Source organism: Marmota marmota, unplaced genomic scaffold, assembly GCF_001458135.2.
Source record: "Marmota marmota marmota unplaced genomic scaffold, marMar, whole genome shotgun sequence".
NCBI classification, from domain to species: Eukaryota; Metazoa; Chordata; class Mammalia; order Rodentia; family Sciuridae; genus Marmota; species Marmota marmota.
The window spans coordinates 2,510,687-2,533,250 of NW_025999880.1; the positions used below are offsets into that span (position 1 = coordinate 2,510,687).

Here is a 22,564-nt window from a genome sequence, read left to right on the forward strand (position 1 = left end):
TAGTAGAACCAAAGACTTGTGGTGTTATGTGGTGTTCAACAAAATGATTGAGAGTTTAATGACTTAAATAACGTGAATCATATGTTATAAAACATAATTCTTTCCTTTTCCTAAGAGACTCCCGGAGAATTCCTTGGAGAACTAGTGGCCAGGTCACTTCCAAGTGGTCAATAAATAATTCTTTAATAAATGTTGCTGGATTTTTAATCTCTTGACTAGATTTTCCTAAGGTTTTTCAATTGGAATTCAGTTCAAAGTGGTCATAATTATCACATAGTGAACAGGTTTTATATGGCAGGATGTTTAGGCCTGCTAAAACTTGATTGGAAAGCACAAATTCTTCAAGTCCAAATATAGTAATTTGAGTTGCCTGTTGTAATGCACACGGTCTTTAATTCAACATGCACTTGCACTCTCATGCTTGGTTTTCTCCCTGCCCTCTTTCCACTCCAGTACAAAACTACAGTTGTGGGCCTCTGGAGGGAGGGGAGAGTCATAGGTGAAGACAGCTGAATCAGGGACTTATACTTTGTGACTTCATATTTTCATTCTTTTACTACTGAGGAAAGATTAAGTAGGCTCATTTCAAAAGAACAGCTGACACTTTCCTTACAAAGTCAGTAATTACGTCAGTTACTATATTTCTTTGGAGTTTGTAGATCTTCTTTCCCATGTATGTGGCAGCGGTCCAGTTGTGGGACCAGGCAAGAAGGGGGGTGAATATAGATTGAGTACATGCTGAGTCCATGTATTAAGCCAGGTTTTCACCTTGTCACCCCAGTCCTTGTCCTTTTTGTTGAGCTATATTAACCTAGTGGATTCCTATTTGATTGAAGTTGGATAAGTTTTAAACAAGTGGGTTTGTGACATTGTGGGTAGTAAGTAGGGTCTTTCAAGTTGACAATGCCATTATTCACTACAGGCCTGTTTGCTACAGTGTCTGGAGACTTACCTACACTTTGGCATCATGGGGTAAGGAATCTCTTGTTGGTAATGTGTTGTTACTGACTGGAAAGGAATATCTAGATTTGCTTTTCAAGTTTATGTATTGTTTGTTGGTATAACATGTTTCCATTTTATATATCAAGATATTTACTAGCTGTGTAGGTAGAGAACATCAGGTTGTTTGAAATGTAGAAACTTCAAGGGTTTGTTTCAGTTTTGCTTGGTTGTTTTTTGGTGTCCATGGAGAATTCTTTTAAGTCATAAAGAACTAAGTAAAAACTTTCAAATTCCTTACCATCTATCAGTTGTATTCTGATGTTTGAGATGAGATGAGAAACTGTTCATTGTAGGTACATTGAAGAGCAGGTTAGGTCTGGTTCTTCAGACTCCAAGAATTTCTGCCAGAATCATCTGGACTATTTGGTTATTTCACATGTCCTGCCTAACAAAGTAAAATTAAAGATTTTGTGTACTGTGTGCCAGCCCAGAGCTTTTCATTTTGGAGGTTTTTCTAAGCATATAGAAATGACTTGAACCTTTTTGGCTTTCTGATCATTTCTGCATTTTATCACTATGCTGTTGAAAGACTCAGGTTTTTAAATCTGTGTTTTTCAAAGTGCAGGGTGAACTCTAGCAATATTTTGGTTTTGATGTGATTAATGAGTCTTGAAATCAGATAAAGAGATTGTGACTAACATTTTTTCTTTACTGAAATAGAATAATAAATGAAATTTTGCTATTGGTTTTACAGATCAGCAGCATTGGTGTTTACTAGTAGCTTTTTGGAGATACAGAATCTGAGACTCTCTAGCCATCAATATGCGTTAGAATATGCATTTATTTGCACTGTAACAAAAACCCAGCATTAATGTTTACAGAATGTGAAATGGAAAATATAGTGTTTATGACAAATAAAAACCACATTCACTGAATTGTTACTTCAGTCTTTTTGTGTGTTCATGTACATACCAAAATGTTCTCTACAGTTCCCAGTCAAAAAAGTTTCAAATCCATTAAGTGTGAGTGGTGGTGTCATAGCCCTGGTTGTGTTCTTACATTAAGTGTAGGAGGGCTATCCTTGCTTTGCCTTGCTATCATCTTTAAGTTTTTAAAATTGATTTCTCTTTTCTATCTTGCTTTCTTTTAGTCATCTCTCACATGTTTCTGTTTCTTCTTTGTATCTCCTGTGCTTCAAGGAGATTGTATAACTGTTGTGAAAACATTGCTCAAGTTTTAATTTGTAGCCAAATGTACTCAATTTAATGGCAAATTAATGCTAATTAGCAGGATTTTAAAAAGATGTTCCAAGCTCCAAATTTGAAGAAGGAAATACCCAAGTTTTACTAATATGCCTTCCTGTTTCTTTGTTATGTCTTCCAAACGTCAGATGCAGTGAATATAGTCAAATTTTGTTTTGGATATAATTAAATCATTGAATCTTACTTGTGTGTAAATATGCATGGTATGTCATAATTCTGGGAACAGAATTTTAAGTAGAACTACATGTACTACTTACATGTAGTCTGGCTTTGCATCCCTTGTTGTGTTTAAAGCATGCAGTTGTATGCTTACTATATTCCAGTCTAGCCCAGAAGAGGACAGGTAGAAGAGGCTAACCTTTTGTACTACTATTAAGAGAGATGCTTAATTGCCTGAAATGTGACCAAAATTAGAGAAAAATCATACTGTATGTATTTAGCATTTGTTCCTTTGACCAACAATATGTAGTTCAACTTACAACAAAAAAACAGCTTAAAAAGTAAGTTCTTTCTTTGTGTGGCTGTGAGACTGCAAACAATGGCATATCAAAAATTTTATTTAGTCATCTTTAGCTAATTTTAAACATTTTGTGTCACACTACTGCACATGGATTGCTTGTCTCCATCTGATTATTCCATTTAATTTGGGCCTTATTTTAAGGGCCTTAGCAGTGAATATTATTTTAAGCTAGAAATGCTATAGGTGTGCTCCAGAAAAGGGGGAGAAATAGAAATATTTTAAATTCCTAACTCTGAAAATTAAGGGCCTTGTTACTATACATCATTCTATTTCTTGGATTATATCAGACTGTACTACACCAGAATTGCAAATGATTGCTAATTTTTTAGTTATTTTTATCCATACTCTATAACAGTATGATATACATGTATTTGTTAATGTTAATTGAGTTTTCCTCTAATTTTTTTTGTGCATTTTTCCCCCTTTTCCATGAAGGCCTTATCTCTTTGGAGCGGGGTGTTTTTCCATAAAAGCTCCATGGTGAGTTCCAGTTCAGTCCCGCATGCCTAATTCATTTGCTGTACTCTCAAAAAGTTACTCTGTTTTGTAGTTTTGTTTTCAGTTGCATGGCCTGTTCACAGATAGATGCACCAAGTTATTGAATAATTTGTAGATAAGACATGAATGTTGATATATAAGCTTTAAAAAAGCAATTTTCTTGGTTTAACTTCATTCCTTGGAAAGTTAAAAAATATCAGATGTGTTTGAAAAAAAAAATGGAAGAATTCTTTCATGGTGTTGGTGGATATTACAAGACATGACTAACACCCAAGTTTAGAGCTTTGGATATTGAAGTGATGGAAGTTCCCCACATATCATAACTCACATGAGAGGATGTGAGTTATTTTGAAATATAAATATACTCAAGGTATTCTAAAAATGCCCTCTAAAGTTTTACTGCATTTTATTTGGTCCTAAAAGGGCAACATTGAGTTGTTTGGGGGTAGTTTAGTATTTAAAGAGCAACGGGATGAGGAAATATATATTCATATGAAAACTCCTAAGTGATTTTTAAAATTTTGAATTATTAGCACTTATTCATACCTAAATTATTTAGTAAATTATCTTATAACAGTATAAAGAATATAGCTTTGTCAGTCTTGGGCATGATGATCATAACAACAAAGTAGAGTATGTTTCATATTTTAATTTAAAGATGTGAATTAGAATGCATTAAGAATCTGATATAAAATGTTTTAGTGGTTTAAAGTCAGGGATACAGAATCATATTGCTTGTGTCTTAAATCCAAACTCACATATTTAATAGCTATATGATAATTTTCTAAAACCTGGTTTTTGTTTTCCTTATCTATTTAATGAAATCAATAAACCTTCTTGGTTTATTGTCAGAATTAAATGAACTAATTTGTAAGTATATATTAAATTAGTAATATATATAAATATATACAAATACATATATATATAAAATCAGTAGTACATAACAGAATATAATAGCAATATATAGCAGTGCCTGGCATATAGTAACTACTCACTAAATGTAAAAAGTTATTGCTACTATAACTACTGTATCTTACCCCAGTACCCTGTTTAAGGGGTAAATCCCATGTTTGTAGAGGTGCCTCTTTAAATTAGATTGTGGGTTTTTTTTTTTTTTTTTGCTTTTAAAAGCATGCTAACCAAAAGGAAGTTTTGGGACATGTAAGGTATATCAGTTTTACTAAATGAGAATACTTACAAGAGTGCCACACATATATGTGTTGTTCTCGTGGTCACTTCTGAGATTCCTTCATTGTCCTGTTATATTAGAAACAACATTTTGCTTTCTCTCATGGACAAAATAAGCTGAATCATTCTCTAAAGTTGATTATTATTTCACACAGACTATTTTCAGTGTTCATATACCATGAGAACATCTGAAATTTTCTTTATCATGTAAGATGACATAAAACAACTCACTATGAATGTGCCTTCTTGAAATGCAGAACCAAAATTAAAAAGAATTCACAAAATTATTCTTAACAAATTCAGGGTACACATGAGTATAAATCCTCTAAAAATTTATCTTAATTCTTTTTGTTAACCAGATTTTGTCTAAAAACAACTAAACTTCATGAATTTTTTGAACTTATAGTGAGCAGTATGACTTTCAAATGCCATATTCAACATATCACAACATTTCTTTGTACACCAAACTTAGAATTAAATTCCATTTTAGCGTAAATTCCTCATTCTGAGTACAAAGAAAAGAGTTTTTATATGGTAATAAAGATTGAAGTTTTCACATAGAACCAAAGATGGAGTAACAAATGTTGTATGTTAAATAAGAAAAGTCCATTCCCCCAACAGCTCATGTGAGCCTCGCATTTAAGCAAAAGCACTTGTCAACCAGAAATGATTTGAGGTTGAAACAAGATTAAAAGAGCCAGATTAAAGAAAGGGATATATGAAATATAGTAGACTTTTAAATCATTGCCTGTCTTTTAGAAGACTGCTTTTGTGGTTTGTTTGATGCCATCGTTAGCTCACAAGAAACTCGTTTTTAGTCACTTATGCTAGACTAAAAGGTCCTCCTTTAAAATATGTTACTTCACCAGGGGTGCATGTTTTTTCCATTAAGATCTTAATGAAACCTCAAATTAAGACAGCAAAATGAATATCAATTTGACAACTTCTTCCCTGTTGTTTATAAGAGCGCCTTTGTTTTAATAGTTTTTGCTGTTTTTCCATGATATTTAACATTCAACTTGACAATGTTTTTATTTACTCTTCTGAAATAAAACATCATGCTAAATATTTATAGTACTTCCAGTTGTAGGGAAATATTTACATTTTAGATGAAAATGAAATTTTTACAATTTCTCTTAAAATGTAAACTTCTTACATTTTTTTTAAAATCAGTTTCAACTTGTGACATTTGTGCATGGTTAAGATTTTGCTTTGGTATGTCACAATTTCTACTAATTGTTTATTCTTCACCAGTAGGATTTAATTCTTTAATTCATGCAGTTTCAAATGAGTCAGTTTAAAAATTATTTCTTTTCTTTGATATAAAAATAAGTTTATTGGAAAGCAGACTGTGTGGGCCCTCCTTGACCTTAAAGTCAGTTTAGACTTCCCAGGATTTTGCATTCTCTAGGTTAGTTAAGAATAGTGGATCTTGAATGACCATATTAAATAATGTGAAAGATTTACACTTGTAGCATACCTATTTAAATATAGGAATTTAAAATAAATAATTCCAGTGTAAATTTTTTTCTTTTTAAAAATATTTTCCAGTGTAAATTTTTAAGACTGAATTTTGATTTCAGTATTACAAATAGGTAACAAGAATTAAGCTCGTAAATCTGTAGTACAGATTCTAAGCTACTGTTATTGTTTAATTGCTTTGGGTAGAAATACACATACACACATACATAAAGGACATGCTGTAGATAGTCCACATTGAACTATCCCTCACTCATAAATTGTTTTTGTATTATCTAAGGTTAATTTTAAAGAAAAATTAAAATTTACTTTATCACATTATATTTGAAGTTTTAATTAGTATTTTCTATGAGTACTTGATTATAGTACAAATAGTTCATGTAAAGAACTCTTGTTTTCTTTAGAATATTTAAGAATTTTATAATTTCATTTTTAAAGTTAAGATTTATATGGAGAATAGACTTCTTACCCGCTAAATTTACAATAAATTGTGATTAAAAGAATAATTTTAGGTAGATGATTAACATATTTCATTATTTAAAATAAAATGCTTCCAGTTTCCTTTCTTAGGGGTCTTATTCCACAAAAAAACAATTGAGACTGAGAGAATATTTCTAAATTCCTTCTAAGAGTTTAATCTTAGAGATGAATATAAAGAAAATTATTTCTGGAGCAGAAGGTTATTATACTACTTATGGTTCTTGAATTGGTACTGTGTTTTCCATTTAAACTCAAATATTGATGATTCGTTTATGTTATTGAAAAAGAAAGAAATGGTGCTTCTATCTCATGTTAGTACTTCTCATGCTGTGTCCTGCTGAAGAGGGCACTGCTTCATTGCTGCTTTTCACGCTGTCCACAGTACACCACGGACTTCCTATCCTATGGTGCAGAGTAAACTTATCCAGATGGAATCATGGTTCTGTGTTTTTAAAGCAGATACCACTAGAGGTTTTTTTTCCTTTTCTGTTTTTCTCCTCTTGTTTGCAGTTGAGTGTGGAGAAAAGACAGGCAAGAGAAATTTAATATGTTAATCTGACTGGAGATCATAATACAGTAGAAGCCAATGGGAGAAAGATGCAGAACTTCAATAGGCTTTCTAAATATTGTTGAAATCCTAGGGATGTTAATATCCCTATACTTCCTCTGTCGTCAGTGAAGATATTTGTAATGGTTAAGTCTTAAAGAAATGACAGAGTTAAACTCCTGAATTTTCATTTAGTACCTTGTTTGTTTATTTTGGTTTGCTTATATGTTTTTTATTCTTTTGATTTTATTCATTTGTATTAGGCTTAGTAAATGAAATGTTCTATGACCGTTATTTTTTCTGACATGGTGAATATGGGATTCATTGCATTTTTCTTTTATGTTTTGCTTCAAAAGTTAAACGAAATAAAAAAAATGAATGTGGGGTTATTTGTAAAACATGAAAAGGAATAAAAGAGCAGGAGTAATCTGTAGAAAGGAGTTCATCAGGACTATCAGTTATGTTTTGTTCTTATGTATAATCATTTGAAAAAGACTGGGCTGGGCTTAGTGGCTCACTCCTGTAATCCCAGCAGCTTGGGAGGCTGAGGCAGGAGGATCATAAGTTCAAGCTCAGCCTTAACAATTTAGTGAGGCCCTAAGCAACTTAGTGAGACCCTGTCTCAAAATAAAAATTAAAAGGACCTGGGATGTGGCAGTGGTAAAGTGCCTCTGGGTTCAATCCCAGTACCCCTACTCCTACCCTCTCAAAAAAGGAAAACAGAAAAAAAGAAAAGGATGAGTCCACATGATCCAGTTAAATTTTTAGGCACCAATATAAATTTAAATATTAAATATTATTTGATATCATACTGTCAGTTTAATAAACGAATAAAGAAAGGTCAACTAATAAAAAGAGGGCCTTTAAACACCCAGAGTTAGTCTTTTTAAACTTGCAAATATTCTTTGATGGGATTTGTTAAGTCCCATTTAGGAGGACAAAGAGGGATATTTAGAGCAAACACTGAAAAAATGTTTAATAAATATCAGGGCACTTTCTTATAAGGATTGAGTCACCAATCTGTAAATTTACACTATTTACAAGGCTAGTACTTTCTTATTCTATTTGCATATGTATCACTTTTTAGTGTTTTATCTTAAGGTCAACAAAGTTTACTTTGTGATAGAAATATTTTGGGTCATTGTGTAAATGTTCGTGTATAGTGTATAGCTGACACATTTTAGTAGAAAAGCCATTCTGCTTCTACCAAGCATTCCTGGACAAAGTCTTTGAATGGTAGGACAAAGGACAAATTGAGCAAAAGAGAGAATTTCTAACTTTGCGTCTGTTACACAGAAAATATTTTATTAATGGCATTCTTTTCATTAGATTGCTTCTCCTTTTTATTCCTCTGCAAGCCCATATGCACATATTTTTATAATTCTGTTTTGCTTAAATATCAAAATTGTTCCAGATGTAGATGGATGATAGAAAAAACTCAATATTAATGTGTTTGCCCAGTACCCTCCATCCCCAGTGTAAAGCACTATGTCATTTTATACGTAGCAATTTGTCATGTTTGGTGGGTGTATACCAGGGGTTGAACCCAGAGGCACTTCATCACTGAGCTACATCCCTAGCCCTATGTTGCTGAGGCTGACCTCAAACTTGCAATCCTCCTGACTCAGCTGCTTGAGTTGCTGGGGTTAAGTCGTGTACCACACCTGGCTGATGGCAGGCTATTTTGAGGGATGTAAACTCTTGATTCCTGATTAAACGCAAATGTTTACCTATGAGATTGATGAAGGTCCTATCAGAGAAAAAAAGAAGAAATGATGAAATCTAGGAATAAAAATGACAATCTTTTCATAAACTAAACACAATTTTACCATAAAATATTCCCTGTAGGAGATAATGGTCTTCTGTAAAATGGCACTGCATTGATTCTTTTCACTTCTGTGTTCCCAAACTGAAACATGTGTTACTTATAGAAGTACTAGAGATTTTAGCTTTGGACATAGGTTTATCAGACCGTCAGCTAATAAGCACAGAGAATATATATATTTTTTTGTCCAAAAGACTAAATTTATGTCGTATCATTTTTCTACTCATTATATGATATTAGAAAAATGGCCACCCAGCCTAGTAACAACGATTTTTAATCTGTTTATATGCATACCTTAGTGGAACCATATTTTCTCTTACTAAGTGGTATACTCATCACCTCATGATTTAGAAACAACAACAAAAATCACATCCAGTAATTTGCAAAAAGCTTTAAATATGTCCCTGTAAGCTCATTTTCACATCGTAGTATCATTATTCCCTGATGGTGATTCTAGTAAAACAAACAAACAAACAAACAAACAAAACACCTGGTCACACAGTTGTAAACACCTTGCAAAAGATTCTAGAATGGTTTCCTCTCTCCTCTTCCCCACCCGTCCCAACCTCTCCAACCTGTAAGGATAAAAATAACCAATGGTACTTCACAGATGCCAGTTGCAGGAACTTTTCAGCTCAATGATAGTGGTTCAGTTATGTAAAGAAAAGCTTTGAAGGAAAACATACATTCTAATGTAATGCAGCAAAGAACACCATAACCAGAAAGAATTCTGATGCCAATGACCCACATACCAGGGGAAGGGACATGCTTGTTCAGGTGTAGGGTATAGGGGCATCTTCTTTTCTGGAAGTAGCTTATTGCAGTTGTGACATATCCAACTAAGAAGAAGGCAAATCGTATAACCAGATTCATTTTCTCACAGAAATATCTGTTAAACTGTCATAATTCCCCCCAACTGAAAGTTTTATTATGACTGGTTTTGATTATTTATGCATGGGTGCGATTCTTTTGGAGAGTGGTGTGAAATGTATAGTCAGTGTTAATGATGGAAAGAAGACTCTTTTTCACATACAGCAGTGTGCAAGGATTTGGTTCAAAGGAGGAGAGCAGTGGGAACAATCATAGTAGCATCTGATACAGAGGTTTTGTTTCCATAGAGGGAAGATGTCAAACAGAAGGCGCAGGAACTAAGATATCTGAGAGACTATTTCAAGTGTCATAGAAATTGGGAAACTGAGATTGTCAAAGCAAAGTCTGACTTTGAAAATTAGGTGAGGTCTGTGAGCTAAGTAAAAGAGAAATGTATTTGAGTCCTATGATTGGGAAAGCACCTGCCTGGGAATTTTACATGCTTTATCAAATAGAATGTCAAACATGAACATACATCAGAATATTTTGGAGGGTTTAAATACATAGTTTGTTGGGTTCTGCCCTGAAGCTCTTGGTTTAGCGGGGTATAGTGGCATATGCCTGTAATCCCAACAATTTGGGATTGCAAGTTCAAAGTAGGTTTTGGCAACTGAGCAAGACTGTATTGAAAAATATAAAAGGGCTGGGAGTGTAGTTCAGTGGTGAGTAACCCCGGGTTCAATCCTTAGTACCACCAAAAAAAAAAAAAAAGAAAAGAAAAAAGAGTAAAGTTTTTGGCTTAGTGAGTCTGGCATGTGGTCTGATCAGTATTAGCCTGCAAGTCTCAGAACTTTCCAGGTGGTATTACTAGCTAGGGACTAGATTTAAGAATAAATATAATACTTAAGATAACTATGTATGATAGGAATTACTATTTATATTTTACATATTGGTAGTTTTAGCTCTCAGAGGTTAAATAAATTAACCAGAAGAACCTAGCTAATAAATGGCAGCATTGGGATTCAAATTCAGGTTTCTTCTAGAAACTAATCTCATTCCATCTGCCTATACTTTATTAAAAGATAAAGGGATAAAGTAAAGTGAACAAAAGAAGGCAGAAACATTATGGTTTTATATTGAGGACTAACCTGCAGGGCTGGAACATCAGAACTCGAGTTCATTGTATTCCATCAAAGTTGTGATGTTCACCAATAACCAGTGAGATTATTTTCTGGTCTATGAGTTGGAGAAAATAATTATCTAAGGTGGTTGACAGAATTCCTAATGAACTTTGGGGGAAGATCTTGATAAATTAAAAGAGAACAGAAGTATAGCATTTGAAAGAAGATGAAAGATAAATATTAGAATTTGAGGGTGTGAACTCTTATTTGTGAAAAACAAAGAGGAAAGCAAGTTTTTTATAATGGAAGTCCTTTGAAGGAGTAACAGTTACTAAATGTGTCCTCAGACATAGGAAAAGCAGAACAGATTTATGTTTCAAATGCTACGAATATTGAACTCTGCTTTAATGCCACCCCTTACCCAGTAATAGACACATTATTTTCACAAATCCATGAAGAAAAAGAAACAACAGATAGGAAGAATACAATTGCCGTAGATCACTAGATCTTCTCGTGCAGGATCTGACTAGACATAGCACTGTGGCTGAGAGCACTTTCAGGGTTTCATCCTGTATTGTTTCATTTTCATAATGCTGTTGCCATTCACCCATATTGTTAACCCCATGTTTTATGTATCAAAATGAAATGATAATCCATTTTGTTATTTCGAGATATTTAAGTAACTTGTCTTGGATTTTGCCAGCACATACTTTGAAATGAAATTTTTGTTGCTTTTGTTATGGAGACTGGACCTCACTGTTTTGTCCAGGCTGGCCTGGAACTCCTGGGCCCAGGTTTTCTTTCTGCCTCCACCTGCTTGGCAGTTCAGACTACAAATGCACTCCACTGCACCTGGATAAGAATTTTGTTTTTAAATTCCCCAAACCAAAATTTAGAATTTTGGTTTTGGTCATATATTTTTCTCTTTTGACAAGACTTTGTGACTTTGAACTAGTTTTAATTTTATTCCCAAACATAGTCTCACATTATTAAGGCAAAATGCATGTCCATATTATAGCATTTGAACACGTGGGGGTGGAACTGAGAGGAAAATGTTTTGTTGTCTGCAGTGATCAAGTCAATTCATCATGGTAATTTTTTTTAATGTCATTTTATTTTTTAAGCAAAGTTAAACCACCTCCACAAATTTCACCCAGCAAATCGATGGGCGGAGAATTTTGTGTGGCTGCTATCTTTGGGACATCCAGGTCATGGTTTGCAAATAATGCAGGTCTTAAAAGAGAAAAAGGTATGTATTTTTTACTGAAGTTCAAATTTGCAATTTACAATTTTTGCTTCTTAAGGAAAATTGGTAGTAGTTCCCCTAGAATAATCTTGTACCAAATAGTCTTAGCTTTTGCTAAAAGAAAAATTTGTTATTTTTTTTTTTAGTTAGTAGTCTTTCTTCAACTACTCAAACTTAGTCAAGAATAAAATCTACCCTCTCACAAAGAATGAAATTCTATGAAATGGAATGAAATGGAATGAATTTTCCACTGTGTGATTTTTGTCTTGTTTCATTGATGACAGTGTACAAGTGATTACAATGATGTAAATTCCATATTCATATTATAACTTTTACATTTTTACAAGCAGATTTTACATCATTGTCTCTAAAGTGTGGAAGAAAACCTTGCTTGTCCATATTTTAGAGATGAGGAATTTGAAATCGGAAAGTTTAAATAGCTTAACTAAAGACCATAGATTAGTAGGTGATGGAACCAGAGTTTGAAATCACCTTTCTAATGCTAAATCTTGACTTTAGGAGAAAAACATAAAACCAGCAACAACTCTGTCATGTTTTTTAACAGACAAACCAGCCTGTCACTGAGAAAAATGAGTCAATTTTTGTGGCTACCATTGGTCCTTTGAATTGATATAGTTATTATGTTTTTAATTCCTGATTTGATTTCCAGGATCGATACCTAAAATGTTTGTATGATTAATGTTTTAGTATGTGATTGCTTATTGTGTCTGTATTGAAGAGAATTCCTACATTCATAAACTAAGTATGAATGTTAAGGAACAATTTTCCCTATATTATTTTAGTATTATTTAATTAGGTCACTAACTGGGTTGTTACTGAGGCACTTCTGGTGAGTTCCACAGACTGTATTGTTCTTGGCAAAATGGCTCTCCTTTACACTTAATCCTGGCAGTCAGACATCAGCCCTTTCCCTCGTTATCGCCTTTCAGTGACCCTTCCCTCAGTAATAGGATCCCAGGCACAGCAGGTTCTTTACCTAAGTGAGAGAGGATACCGTGAAGTATGCAAGCCTTCCATTTCCTTATCCCATCTTTATTTTTTTGTTACCTCCTTAGGTTTAATGATGCTATCGAAAGGACTTTTTGTTACTCGTTAGAAACTTCTGTGGAGCTCAGTTTCCAATGCTTTTCCCTTCTGTTCTAATTACCCTTTTAACTTGCTACTCCTTTATGTCCCACTGGCTGGTCATTAGCCATTTTCTCAAATCAGCTGTAATTGATTCGTCTGACACAGAGATAAGATGACCCACCCAGCATTCATGAGTGATTTTATATGCTCCTTGGTTTACTGTAAAACCTGAGAGTAAGCATTAAACCTGTTTTGGCAGTGAGTACATGTGTATTCCTTATAAAGTCATTCGATTAGATCCATATTCAGCACCTGACTTCTCAATGCATGACTGATCTTCACTTGAGAACCAGTGATCCCGTTGAGAGAAAGCACGGGTTTAAGCGAGGAGGATGAATGTGTGTGCATGGGCACACATTTTTAATAGATCTCATTTTTCTCTAGTCATTCCAGATTCACAGCAAAATTGAGAAAAAGAGAATTCTCTTACATCCTACCCCATATGTACACGGCTTCCTCCATTCTCAGCCTCCCTCCCATCATCAGATTGGTACATTTGTTTCAACTGATTAACCTCCATTGAAGTTGATGTAATTTTCATTTGTTTTGATCTAGAAATTTGAGTTTTAAATTTAAGTTTTCTGAGGAAAAAGTAGATGAGGGGTTCGGCTCATTTAGGCATAAAGGTAGCTTTTCATGCAGTTCAGTTGCTGTATCCAATGTAACTAAATCCTAGTGTGTAGATTATTTCTGTTTAGTGATTCCTTCCCTGCTCCAACTGACACTCATTTTTCTTAATGTGGAACAAATTACATGATAGACAAATATAAAAAGTATAGAACTACATTGTTTAGGTGTATTTGAATTTTGAGCATAGTCATATTATTCTTGAAATAAATTGTTTGATATTTGGAAATTCTGTGATAGCACAGAGCTTTTCCCACTCATTAGCATCTACTCTTTTTTTTTTTTTTTTTCTGGTACCAGGGATTGAACTCAGGGGTGCTTACCCCCTTAACCACTGAACCACATCTCAAATCCTTTTTTATATTTTATTTTGAGGCAGGGTGTTTTTAAGTTGCTTAAGGTCTTGCTAAGTTGCTGAGGCTTGCTTTGAACTTGGGATTCTCCTGCCTCAGCCTCCCAAGTCCCTGGGATTATAGGCATGTGTCACCCTAGCATCTGCTTATGCCAGTCAGCCTTTAGGAAAGGAGCAGGCACCATATAACAACATTCCTATCTTTTCATTTTCTCTCAGCAGCCTCAGGAGCAGACCAGTACGATCAATAACTTCTACAGATTATGCTGTGCGATTTTTGTGCCACCGTCACATATTCAGGTTCTGTTTGTCTGTTTGTAGATCAGTCCAAACAAGTCGTAGTTGAATCTCTCTACATTATCAGTTGCTATGGAACCTTGGTGGAGCACATGATGGAGCCTCGACCCCTCAGCACTGCTCCCAAGATTAGTGATGACACTCCACTGGAAATGATGACATCACCTCGAGCCAGCTGGACTCTGGTTAGGTAGTAACTCCTGTCTTTCTTCCTTTTGAAAAACAGGTTTAGTGAGGTATGAAAGATTAAAAATGTACCATTCAATAATGTTCAACATACATATACAGCTATGAAATTATCATCAGGATCATCTTGATATATTTATCGTTCCCAGAAGGATGTTTGTGCCCATTTAGGATCTCTCTTTTCACCCATCTTTGTCACTAGAATTTTATACAAATGGAATCATGTAATATGCATTTTTATTTTAAAAATTGGTTCATTATAATTATCCTTGAGAGTTGGATTCATTGTGCTGTATTTGTAAATACACTTAATTTGATCAATCTCATTCCCCTTGACCTTTTCCCTTCCCCCTCCCTCTCCTGAAGTACAACCACTTGCTGTACTTTACTGATCCCTTTTCTAATATTATTATTATTGTTGTTGTTGTTGTTATTTTAATTAGAGTAGGCATTCTCTTGCCTGCTTTCTTTCACCTATCAAAATTATAGTTCATGACCTTTTTCCTTTGACCTAATTTGTATTCAATAAAATCCAACTACTAAACATTACTTTTCACAGAGTTGTGCAATCATCCCTATATTCAGTTTTTATCTCCACATAAAGAAACCCTGTAGCAGTCATTCTACAGTTTCCCCTAACCCTGGATTTCTATTTAAGCACCAATCTACTTAATGTTTCTGTGGATTTTCCTATACTGGTCATTAAATAATGATGGAACCATACAATATAATACCTTCTGTGTCTGTGTTTGTTCACTTGGCATGTTTTCAGCATCCATCCATATACTGCCATGTGTCAGAACTTCAGTCTTTTATAGCTAAGTTACATTCCGTTATGTGGATATACCACATTTTGTTCACCCAGTCATGTGTTGATGAACATTTCTACTTTTGAGCTTTCTTTAATAATTGGGTTATGAACATCATATACAAATTTTTGTGTGGACATATGTTTTAATTGTCTCAGGTACAAACCTGGAGAACAACTTTTTGTGAACTTTTTGCATCTTTGTGTTACCTTCACTTACATTTTCCTTACTTACTGTCTCTGGTCACTGAAAATAATGAGTAGCATTGAGGCAGCCATTAGGGGAATAAAAAGTAATATAAATAGATTTGAAGGTTTCCTTTAAAGTGATCCCCCAAGATACAATGGTTAAGCACTGTAGAATGTTTATTAAGAACCAGAGTCCATCTCAAAAGTGCATAATAATGAGAGTCTTAAAAGAGTCACAAAGAGGGAGAAATGAAACCTGGAATAAAAGCTGCTCAATATAGTGCATTGTCCAGGAGAGAAGAGATTGCTCCTGACATATATGGAAGGAAACAGACAAAAATTGATATGAAAATGACCCCTCTCCTTTTTGACATTTTAAAATATTCTTATATTGATTTTTGGCGGCTCCAGCATTCTTTACTACTACTTTACTGTGCTGGATTGATTTGATCAATATCTGATTTATCAAGCTTATTTAGAATTGGGCAGATCTGATTAAAATTACTGCAGCATCATTGTTGAAATAGTGGCCTATTTTGGATTTCAGATCCTAATTAGATCTAGAAGAAGTCATCCATTTACACAGCTGTGTTTTTTTTTTTTTTTTTAACCATTTTACGTGACTCATTTCATTTTAAAATATACACATATTCTAAGAATAGAGAAGGTCCTACTCTGGTCAAAAACTACATAAAATTAGAACCCTTTAGTTGCGGCTTTGAATTCCACATTCCCTCTCTGTTCTACATTCTGAATGTTATGTGTCTGCTATTGGAGAGCCTTCTTCTGTTAGACCGTGTTGGCTCCATATCACTGTATGACACATTGCCATCTTTTTATTTTTTCTAATCAGATGGACTTGTATTTCAGGTTTTAGCACTTTTGTTTTAATGATTACAACTTCATTTTAATGATTACAAAGATAGTGTGAATTTCTGTCAGTGTCTATAATGATGACAGTCATGGTGATTTACATTCCATTTATTAAGTTTAAATATTAATATTCTTCACTGTTTCTTTAGAACGCCTCAGTGGAATGAATTGCAACCACCATTTAATGCAAACCACCCTCTGCTCCTTGCTGCAGATGCAGTACAGTATTATCAGTTCCTACTTGCTGGCTGTAAGTAGTTCTGGTTGGTTCTTTTTTTTTTTTTTTCCTTATATTTGATCTTTTCATAGTTTGTCTTAAAATACTGACTTTTAAAACATACATGCATATTACCTCTGGCCCATAGGCCTTAGGACTTATAATCAGACTAAAGCAAGTATGATATTTAATGGCAGTTGTAATCCATAAACCTTAGCACCCATGAAGTGTGTCTCTGGCTGTTGTATTCCCTGCCCACTAATTATAATTGATAGGTGATGTCTGGTAGGCTCCAAACTTTTAAAAAATAAATAAAAACAAAAACCTAAAGCTTGGAATACACTTCTAAAAAGACAAAAATTAAGTACTTTTCACCATGCGAACTATGTCAGCAAGCTTTTCTTTCTGTAGAATTTTGACTTGCAATAATAAAGTAATGATTTCAACGTCATTAGGTTAGTTTCAGTTTTGAAGTGCTGAGGATTGAACCCTTGCATGTGCTTGTCAAGCACTCTACCAATGAACTAGATTTTTGTTTGTTTGCTTTCATGTTTAAGTTCTCATGTGTGTAGAGACTGAATAGGGTTCACTAGGCTAGGTACATACCTTTTTTTTTTTTTAATATAGGAGGCATGAAAAGACAATTTAATACTTATTATCCAGTTATTGTTGATAGAATTTAAAATGCTTTACAATTATAATTCAGTTTTGTAGGATGGACTGAATCCTAATTTAACTTGATGGCTCTAAGGACTGCATGTTTTTAAGAAACTCCCTAAAAATTGACATTGACATGTTTTTAATTGAGTTTTGCTGTATCCAACTTACTGTCTTGCCTAGTGTATTATAAAGTATGAATTTAAATAGTTTTAGAACTATATTATTTCATTTTTATAATATGTCACATATTATGCTGGAATCAGAAAATAATTTTATACACTTTGTTCTACAGTTATGAAACTCTACACCTGTAATAAATAATTGGCAGTCTTTCTCACATAAACTCAGTGCTTTTTCTAACAAGTATTCATCAAGTGCATACTATATGTCAGGCATTTGTGATTTAAGGGTGAATTGCATGCGCTTCTGTCCTTAGTCACCTCACTACGTAATTCCAGAGACATTTAGTAAATGAGTAAAATGCAATGGTATGTGTGTGCATCAGTGAAAGGTTATACGTTCAACTACAAGAACAGTGCGTAAACTGCCAAAGGTTTCACAGGGGTAAAATGTGGTTTTCTGATTTGTTCAAGAAACAGCATATGTAGAAGTTGTTAGTTTCTAGTTTTTTATGCATATGTTTAAGTATCCTATGAATTGGAAAAAACGTGACCTATATATTGTATAAAAAAGAATCATGAGCATATTTTCCACTACCTCAAAAGGGGCAAAAATAAGCATAGTTGATTCTTTCAGAGTTAACATTGCTTTTTATTTTATTATTTGGATACCTGTTAGGTCTGTTTAGTAGACAAACTATAAGAAATCTGAAATACGTAAGAAGACATTTTTTAAAACGTAGCTGTATCTCTTTAATTTTTTTTTTTGTTCCAGTAAGTAAACTGGTTGGTATTTCTTGATTTTTAGCCACCATAGACACCTTTGTCCAATTTAACAAAAGTCCCCAAGTGCATAGTTTAAAAACTACCATTCTGAACAGTAGCCAGCCATCAGTTTTCAAATATAGGAGTGACACTTACAGAATTAGATTTTATTTATTTATGCTAATTTTCCTTAGTGGTCTTGGGGATTGAACCCAGGGCCTTGTGCTTGTGTGTTTCACTCCTGAGCTACACCCCCAGTGCCCCTGCATCCTGTTTCCAAAAGCTTACTCTTCTGGCAGCATCACAGCTGAAGATTCATAGGAAGGGAGTGGAGGCTAGGTGATCCTGGCACAAGATGAGAGCTTTAATTAAGGTTATATTACAGAAGATAGACAGACGTTCAAGCTGTTAAGGAGTTGGAATGGAATTCGTTAGAGACAATTTGAAAGAAAGTAGTCACCATTGATTCTGTGGTTTCTAATTAAAATACGGAATATAATACATTATATATTAGTCTTTGGAATTCCAGATGGATTAGCATTATTATAAGGATGAAAAGGCCTGAGTTTTATTTCTAACCACATCGTAATAACTTGCTACATGTAAAATATCAGTTATAATACTTGTTCTTATCTTACAGAGGTTTTAATATTGATCAATGAAATGATGGTAAAGTCCTTTTAAAAACTGTGTGAAACAATATGTACATTCAAACATCATGACATGCCTTTGTTTCTTATCTCAGAAGTACTTATTTTCAAATAATAGGCTTCTGGGACTTTAATAAAATTCACAAAATTTCTTTGGAAATTTTTTATTAATAATGTACTAACTATTCTGTAATTCTGATCATGTTGTAATATCATAAAATATTATAATCAATATATTTGATCTTGTGAAATATATACTTAATAATATCTAAGAGATGGATGATTCTGCAATAATTACTATTTTGCTTTTTTATATTGAGATGAGAGGTACAGAACTAGCATGGATTTTTAAGAGAGGTTTTTTTTTTCTTTTATATATAAGGTATTTTTTGAGGGTGGCGGGGGTTACTAGGGATTGAATTCAGGGGCACTCGACCACTGAGCCACATCCCCAACCCTATTTTGTATTTATTTAGAGACAAGGTCTCACAATGAGTTGCTTAGTGCCTTGCTTTTTGCTGAGGCTAGCTTTGAATTCGAGATCCTCTGGTCTCACCCTCCCAAGCCACTGGAATTAAAGTGTGCACCACCATGCCTGGCTATATAAGGTATTTTATTGAACATCATGGATATGCCAGAATATTACATGGCTGAAACTATTACGTGTGCAAAAATGTGGACATTTGGGTAAGAGGAATAAAAATACAATAGAAGCAATACTGGTGCCACTTTAGAGGCAGTGCCTTTACCTGCTCATCTGGAAGTTAGAGCCTCATTCTTATAATTTGATTTATTTTTTATTTTTAAGTGGATAAAATATCTTTATTTTTATGTGGTGCTGAGGATCGAACCCAGTGCCTCACATGTGCTAGGTGTGCACTCTACCACTTGAGCCACAACCCCAGCCCTAGAGCCTCATTCTTTAAAAGACTATTACTCTTCAGTTTTCTTTCCAAGTCCTCTCATTGAAGCCATTTTAAATGGTACCTCTTAAAACACAAGTGTAACATAACAAAAGCCAGGGCTTTTGTTGATGTTTTATGTATCCATATTGAAAACCTCTGGTGGGCTTAGAATGCAGCTCAGTGGCAGAGTACTTGAGTAGCACAGGCAAGACCCTGGGTTTAATTCCCAGCACCACAAAAATAAATAAAAGCAAATTACCTGTTATTTCCCAACTTGATAACCTTGATAAATATCTTTTTAAAACTATTTTCAAATAAAACTCTATAGAAAATTCTAGAACTCTAATACAGACTTCGCAAATGTTACAAACATTTTCTTTTGCTGTATTTAGAGTGTGGATCAAGTGAAGCAGACTTTTACAAACTCCGGAAATTATAATTATAGTAGACAAAGAATGATGTAAATGGAAATAGGAAAGAGACTGTCTTCTCAGGGAGAAGAGAGAGGATGTTTAGCAAGGAATCTCTACTCCCCTTCCAGCCTGTAATCATAATAAATACACTACCAGTTGATAAACAGTTCTGGATATGTGGCAAATGGGGAGCTGTTAGGGAAGGAAAGGGAAACCGCCCCAAACACTATAGACTTCTTGCCTACCTATAAGATAAAGTAAATAAAAGACTCCAAATGCTGTGCTTTTAACTGTAGTAGCACTTGATCCTTATTTTAACTAAATAAAATTTTCAAGATTGAGAAATAGTGATGTGTCTTGAGAAATTTTGGTGTATCATAGATGAGGTTGTATTAGAATGGTCTATGCAGAAGTCACAATAGAGAGGACTTCTTTAATTGTTCTGTTGAACCATATAATGCCATTTAAAAAAAAAAAGTCTAATATCAGCAATTTTGTATGGCTCAATGCAGTAGATTTGTTAATTTATTTATGGAAACTAAATGCACAGGTGGTAATCTAAACTGGCTATTTATCTCAGTGAAGTTTATAGACAAAAAATTATAATCCAAAATGTATTTTTCCTTGGACATAAAAATCTGGGGAATTTTTATAAAAGTTTATAAAAAGATTACAGCAAAGGAGATCAGTGATTGTGTTAACACTATATTTTCCATTCAGAATAAAAATTATATAATGTGCTTACCTTTTCTAACAAAAGCATTTTATTACAGTGTGTTCCTTTGAAAAAAACAAAGCTATGCCTCAGAACATACCAGTAAATATCAATCAGTTTTGAATATGATCCCAAAGTAGATAATAACTTTATCTTTAGTTGGCTTTCAACCTTCCAAATTGTAAATTAAAAGCAGGGCTTACTGAGTCAATTTGGGAAACCTTTATTTAGAGGAAAAATAATATTTTCTCCTTTTCTTTCAGGTAATTTACCCACAGCATATTTATTTATTTATTTTTGGTACCAGGGATTGAACTCAGAGGTGCTCAACCACTGAGCCACATCCCCAGCCCTTTCTTATATTTTATTTAGAGACAGGGCCTCAGTAAGTTGCTGAGGCTGCCTTTGAACTTGTGATCCTCCTGCCTCAGCCTCCGAGCTGCTAGGAGGTGTGCACCACAACTTCTGGTTCACAGCAATATTTTTAAGTTTCTGACATTAAATGGCTTGGTGGGAGCTTGGGTGTCAGATGTTGAAATTATTTCTTTCTAAAATAATCCATGGGTGTGTGATCCCAGGTGAATTTGTGGTTCACAGAAGAAATCACAAGGGAGATTAAGAATTATTATAAACTCAGTAATATTGAAACCAGAATGTATTCATATCTTAGACTATTATGTGTTTTTAAAAGTCCATCTGGTTATTAATGCATGCAACAAGTTTGATAACTCTCAAGGAAATTATGCCAAATAAAAAAGCCAATCTAGGAAATTTGCATAGTTCAGATCCATGTATCTATCGTTCTCAAATGACAAAACTGTGGAGATGGATAACAGATTAGTGGTGACCAGATAGGTGCAAGATGGCAGAGGGGGTGGAATCTTCTTGCTGATAGAAGATTAGTACAAGGTAGAACTTTGTGGTAATGGATCAGTTTTGTGTCTGTTTTTACTTTTGGTACCAGGGATTAAACCCAGGGGTGCTTAACCACTGAGCCATATCCCCAGCCCTTTGTATTTTTTATTTTGAGGAAGGGTGTTGTTAAGTTTCTTACAGTACTGCTAAGTTACTGAGGTTAGTCTGGAACTTGCGATCCTCCTGCCTTAGCCTCCCAAGTCGCTGGGATTATAGGTGTGCACCACCAAGAATAGCCCTGTTTTGTACCTTGATTGTAGTGGTGGTTACACAAATTTATACCTGTGATAAAACAGAATACACCCCCATATGAATAAATTGAATTTGCTTGTAAATCTATTGCTTATTTCTGAGTAAGGTGCCTGAATTGTATCAATGACAATTTCCTAGTTTTGCAATTAAAGGATGTACCCAGAGTATCACTGTAGCATTTTACAACTTCTTGTCACTTTATAATAATTGCAAAATAAAGATTGTAAAGAAAAACAGAAAAAATTGTGGGATGGCCCTAAATGAATACTCACAGGAAATTGATAGGGCTGAATGCCTATGGCTGTAACAGAGCAAGGTCTGGAACCAATGGCTTCAGCTTCTACATAGATAAACTGGAAAAAAAATAAAGCCAATTAAAACAAAAGAAGGGAAATGGGAAATAGTAAAAATCAGAACACATGAAACAATAGAGAAAAATCAATGAAACCATGGTGTGATTTTCTTCTGCTTGAGGTTTGTGGGATTATTAGATCTGTGGGTTTGTAGTTTTACCAAATGTGACAATGTTCATCCAGTTATATCTTCAAATATTT

General features: G+C 34.1%; 1 protein-coding gene across 9 annotated transcripts in view; it reads left to right on the forward strand.

Annotated features, from left to right (window-relative positions):
• Bcas3 (BCAS3 microtubule associated cell migration factor) overlaps window positions 1–22,564 on the forward strand; it is a 575,967-nt gene that overhangs the window by 262,544 nt on the left and 290,859 nt on the right. For 7 of the 9 annotated variants that reach the window (XR_007342273.1, XM_048788041.1, XM_048788067.1 and 4 more), the window contains 4 exons: window positions 3,160–3,204; window positions 11,797–11,921; window positions 14,368–14,533; window positions 16,549–16,649. Coding sequence is in view for 8 of the 9 variants with exons in the window: in XM_048788041.1 (XP_048643998.1) it covers window positions 3,160–3,204; window positions 11,797–11,921; window positions 14,368–14,533; window positions 16,549–16,649 (437 nt within the window). In the remaining variant the exon portion in view is untranslated. The remainder of the gene's footprint in view (window positions 1–3,159; window positions 3,205–11,796; window positions 11,922–14,367; window positions 14,534–16,548; window positions 16,650–22,564) is intronic. The other 2 variants (XM_048788045.1, XM_015495782.2) reach the window with 1 other exon arrangement.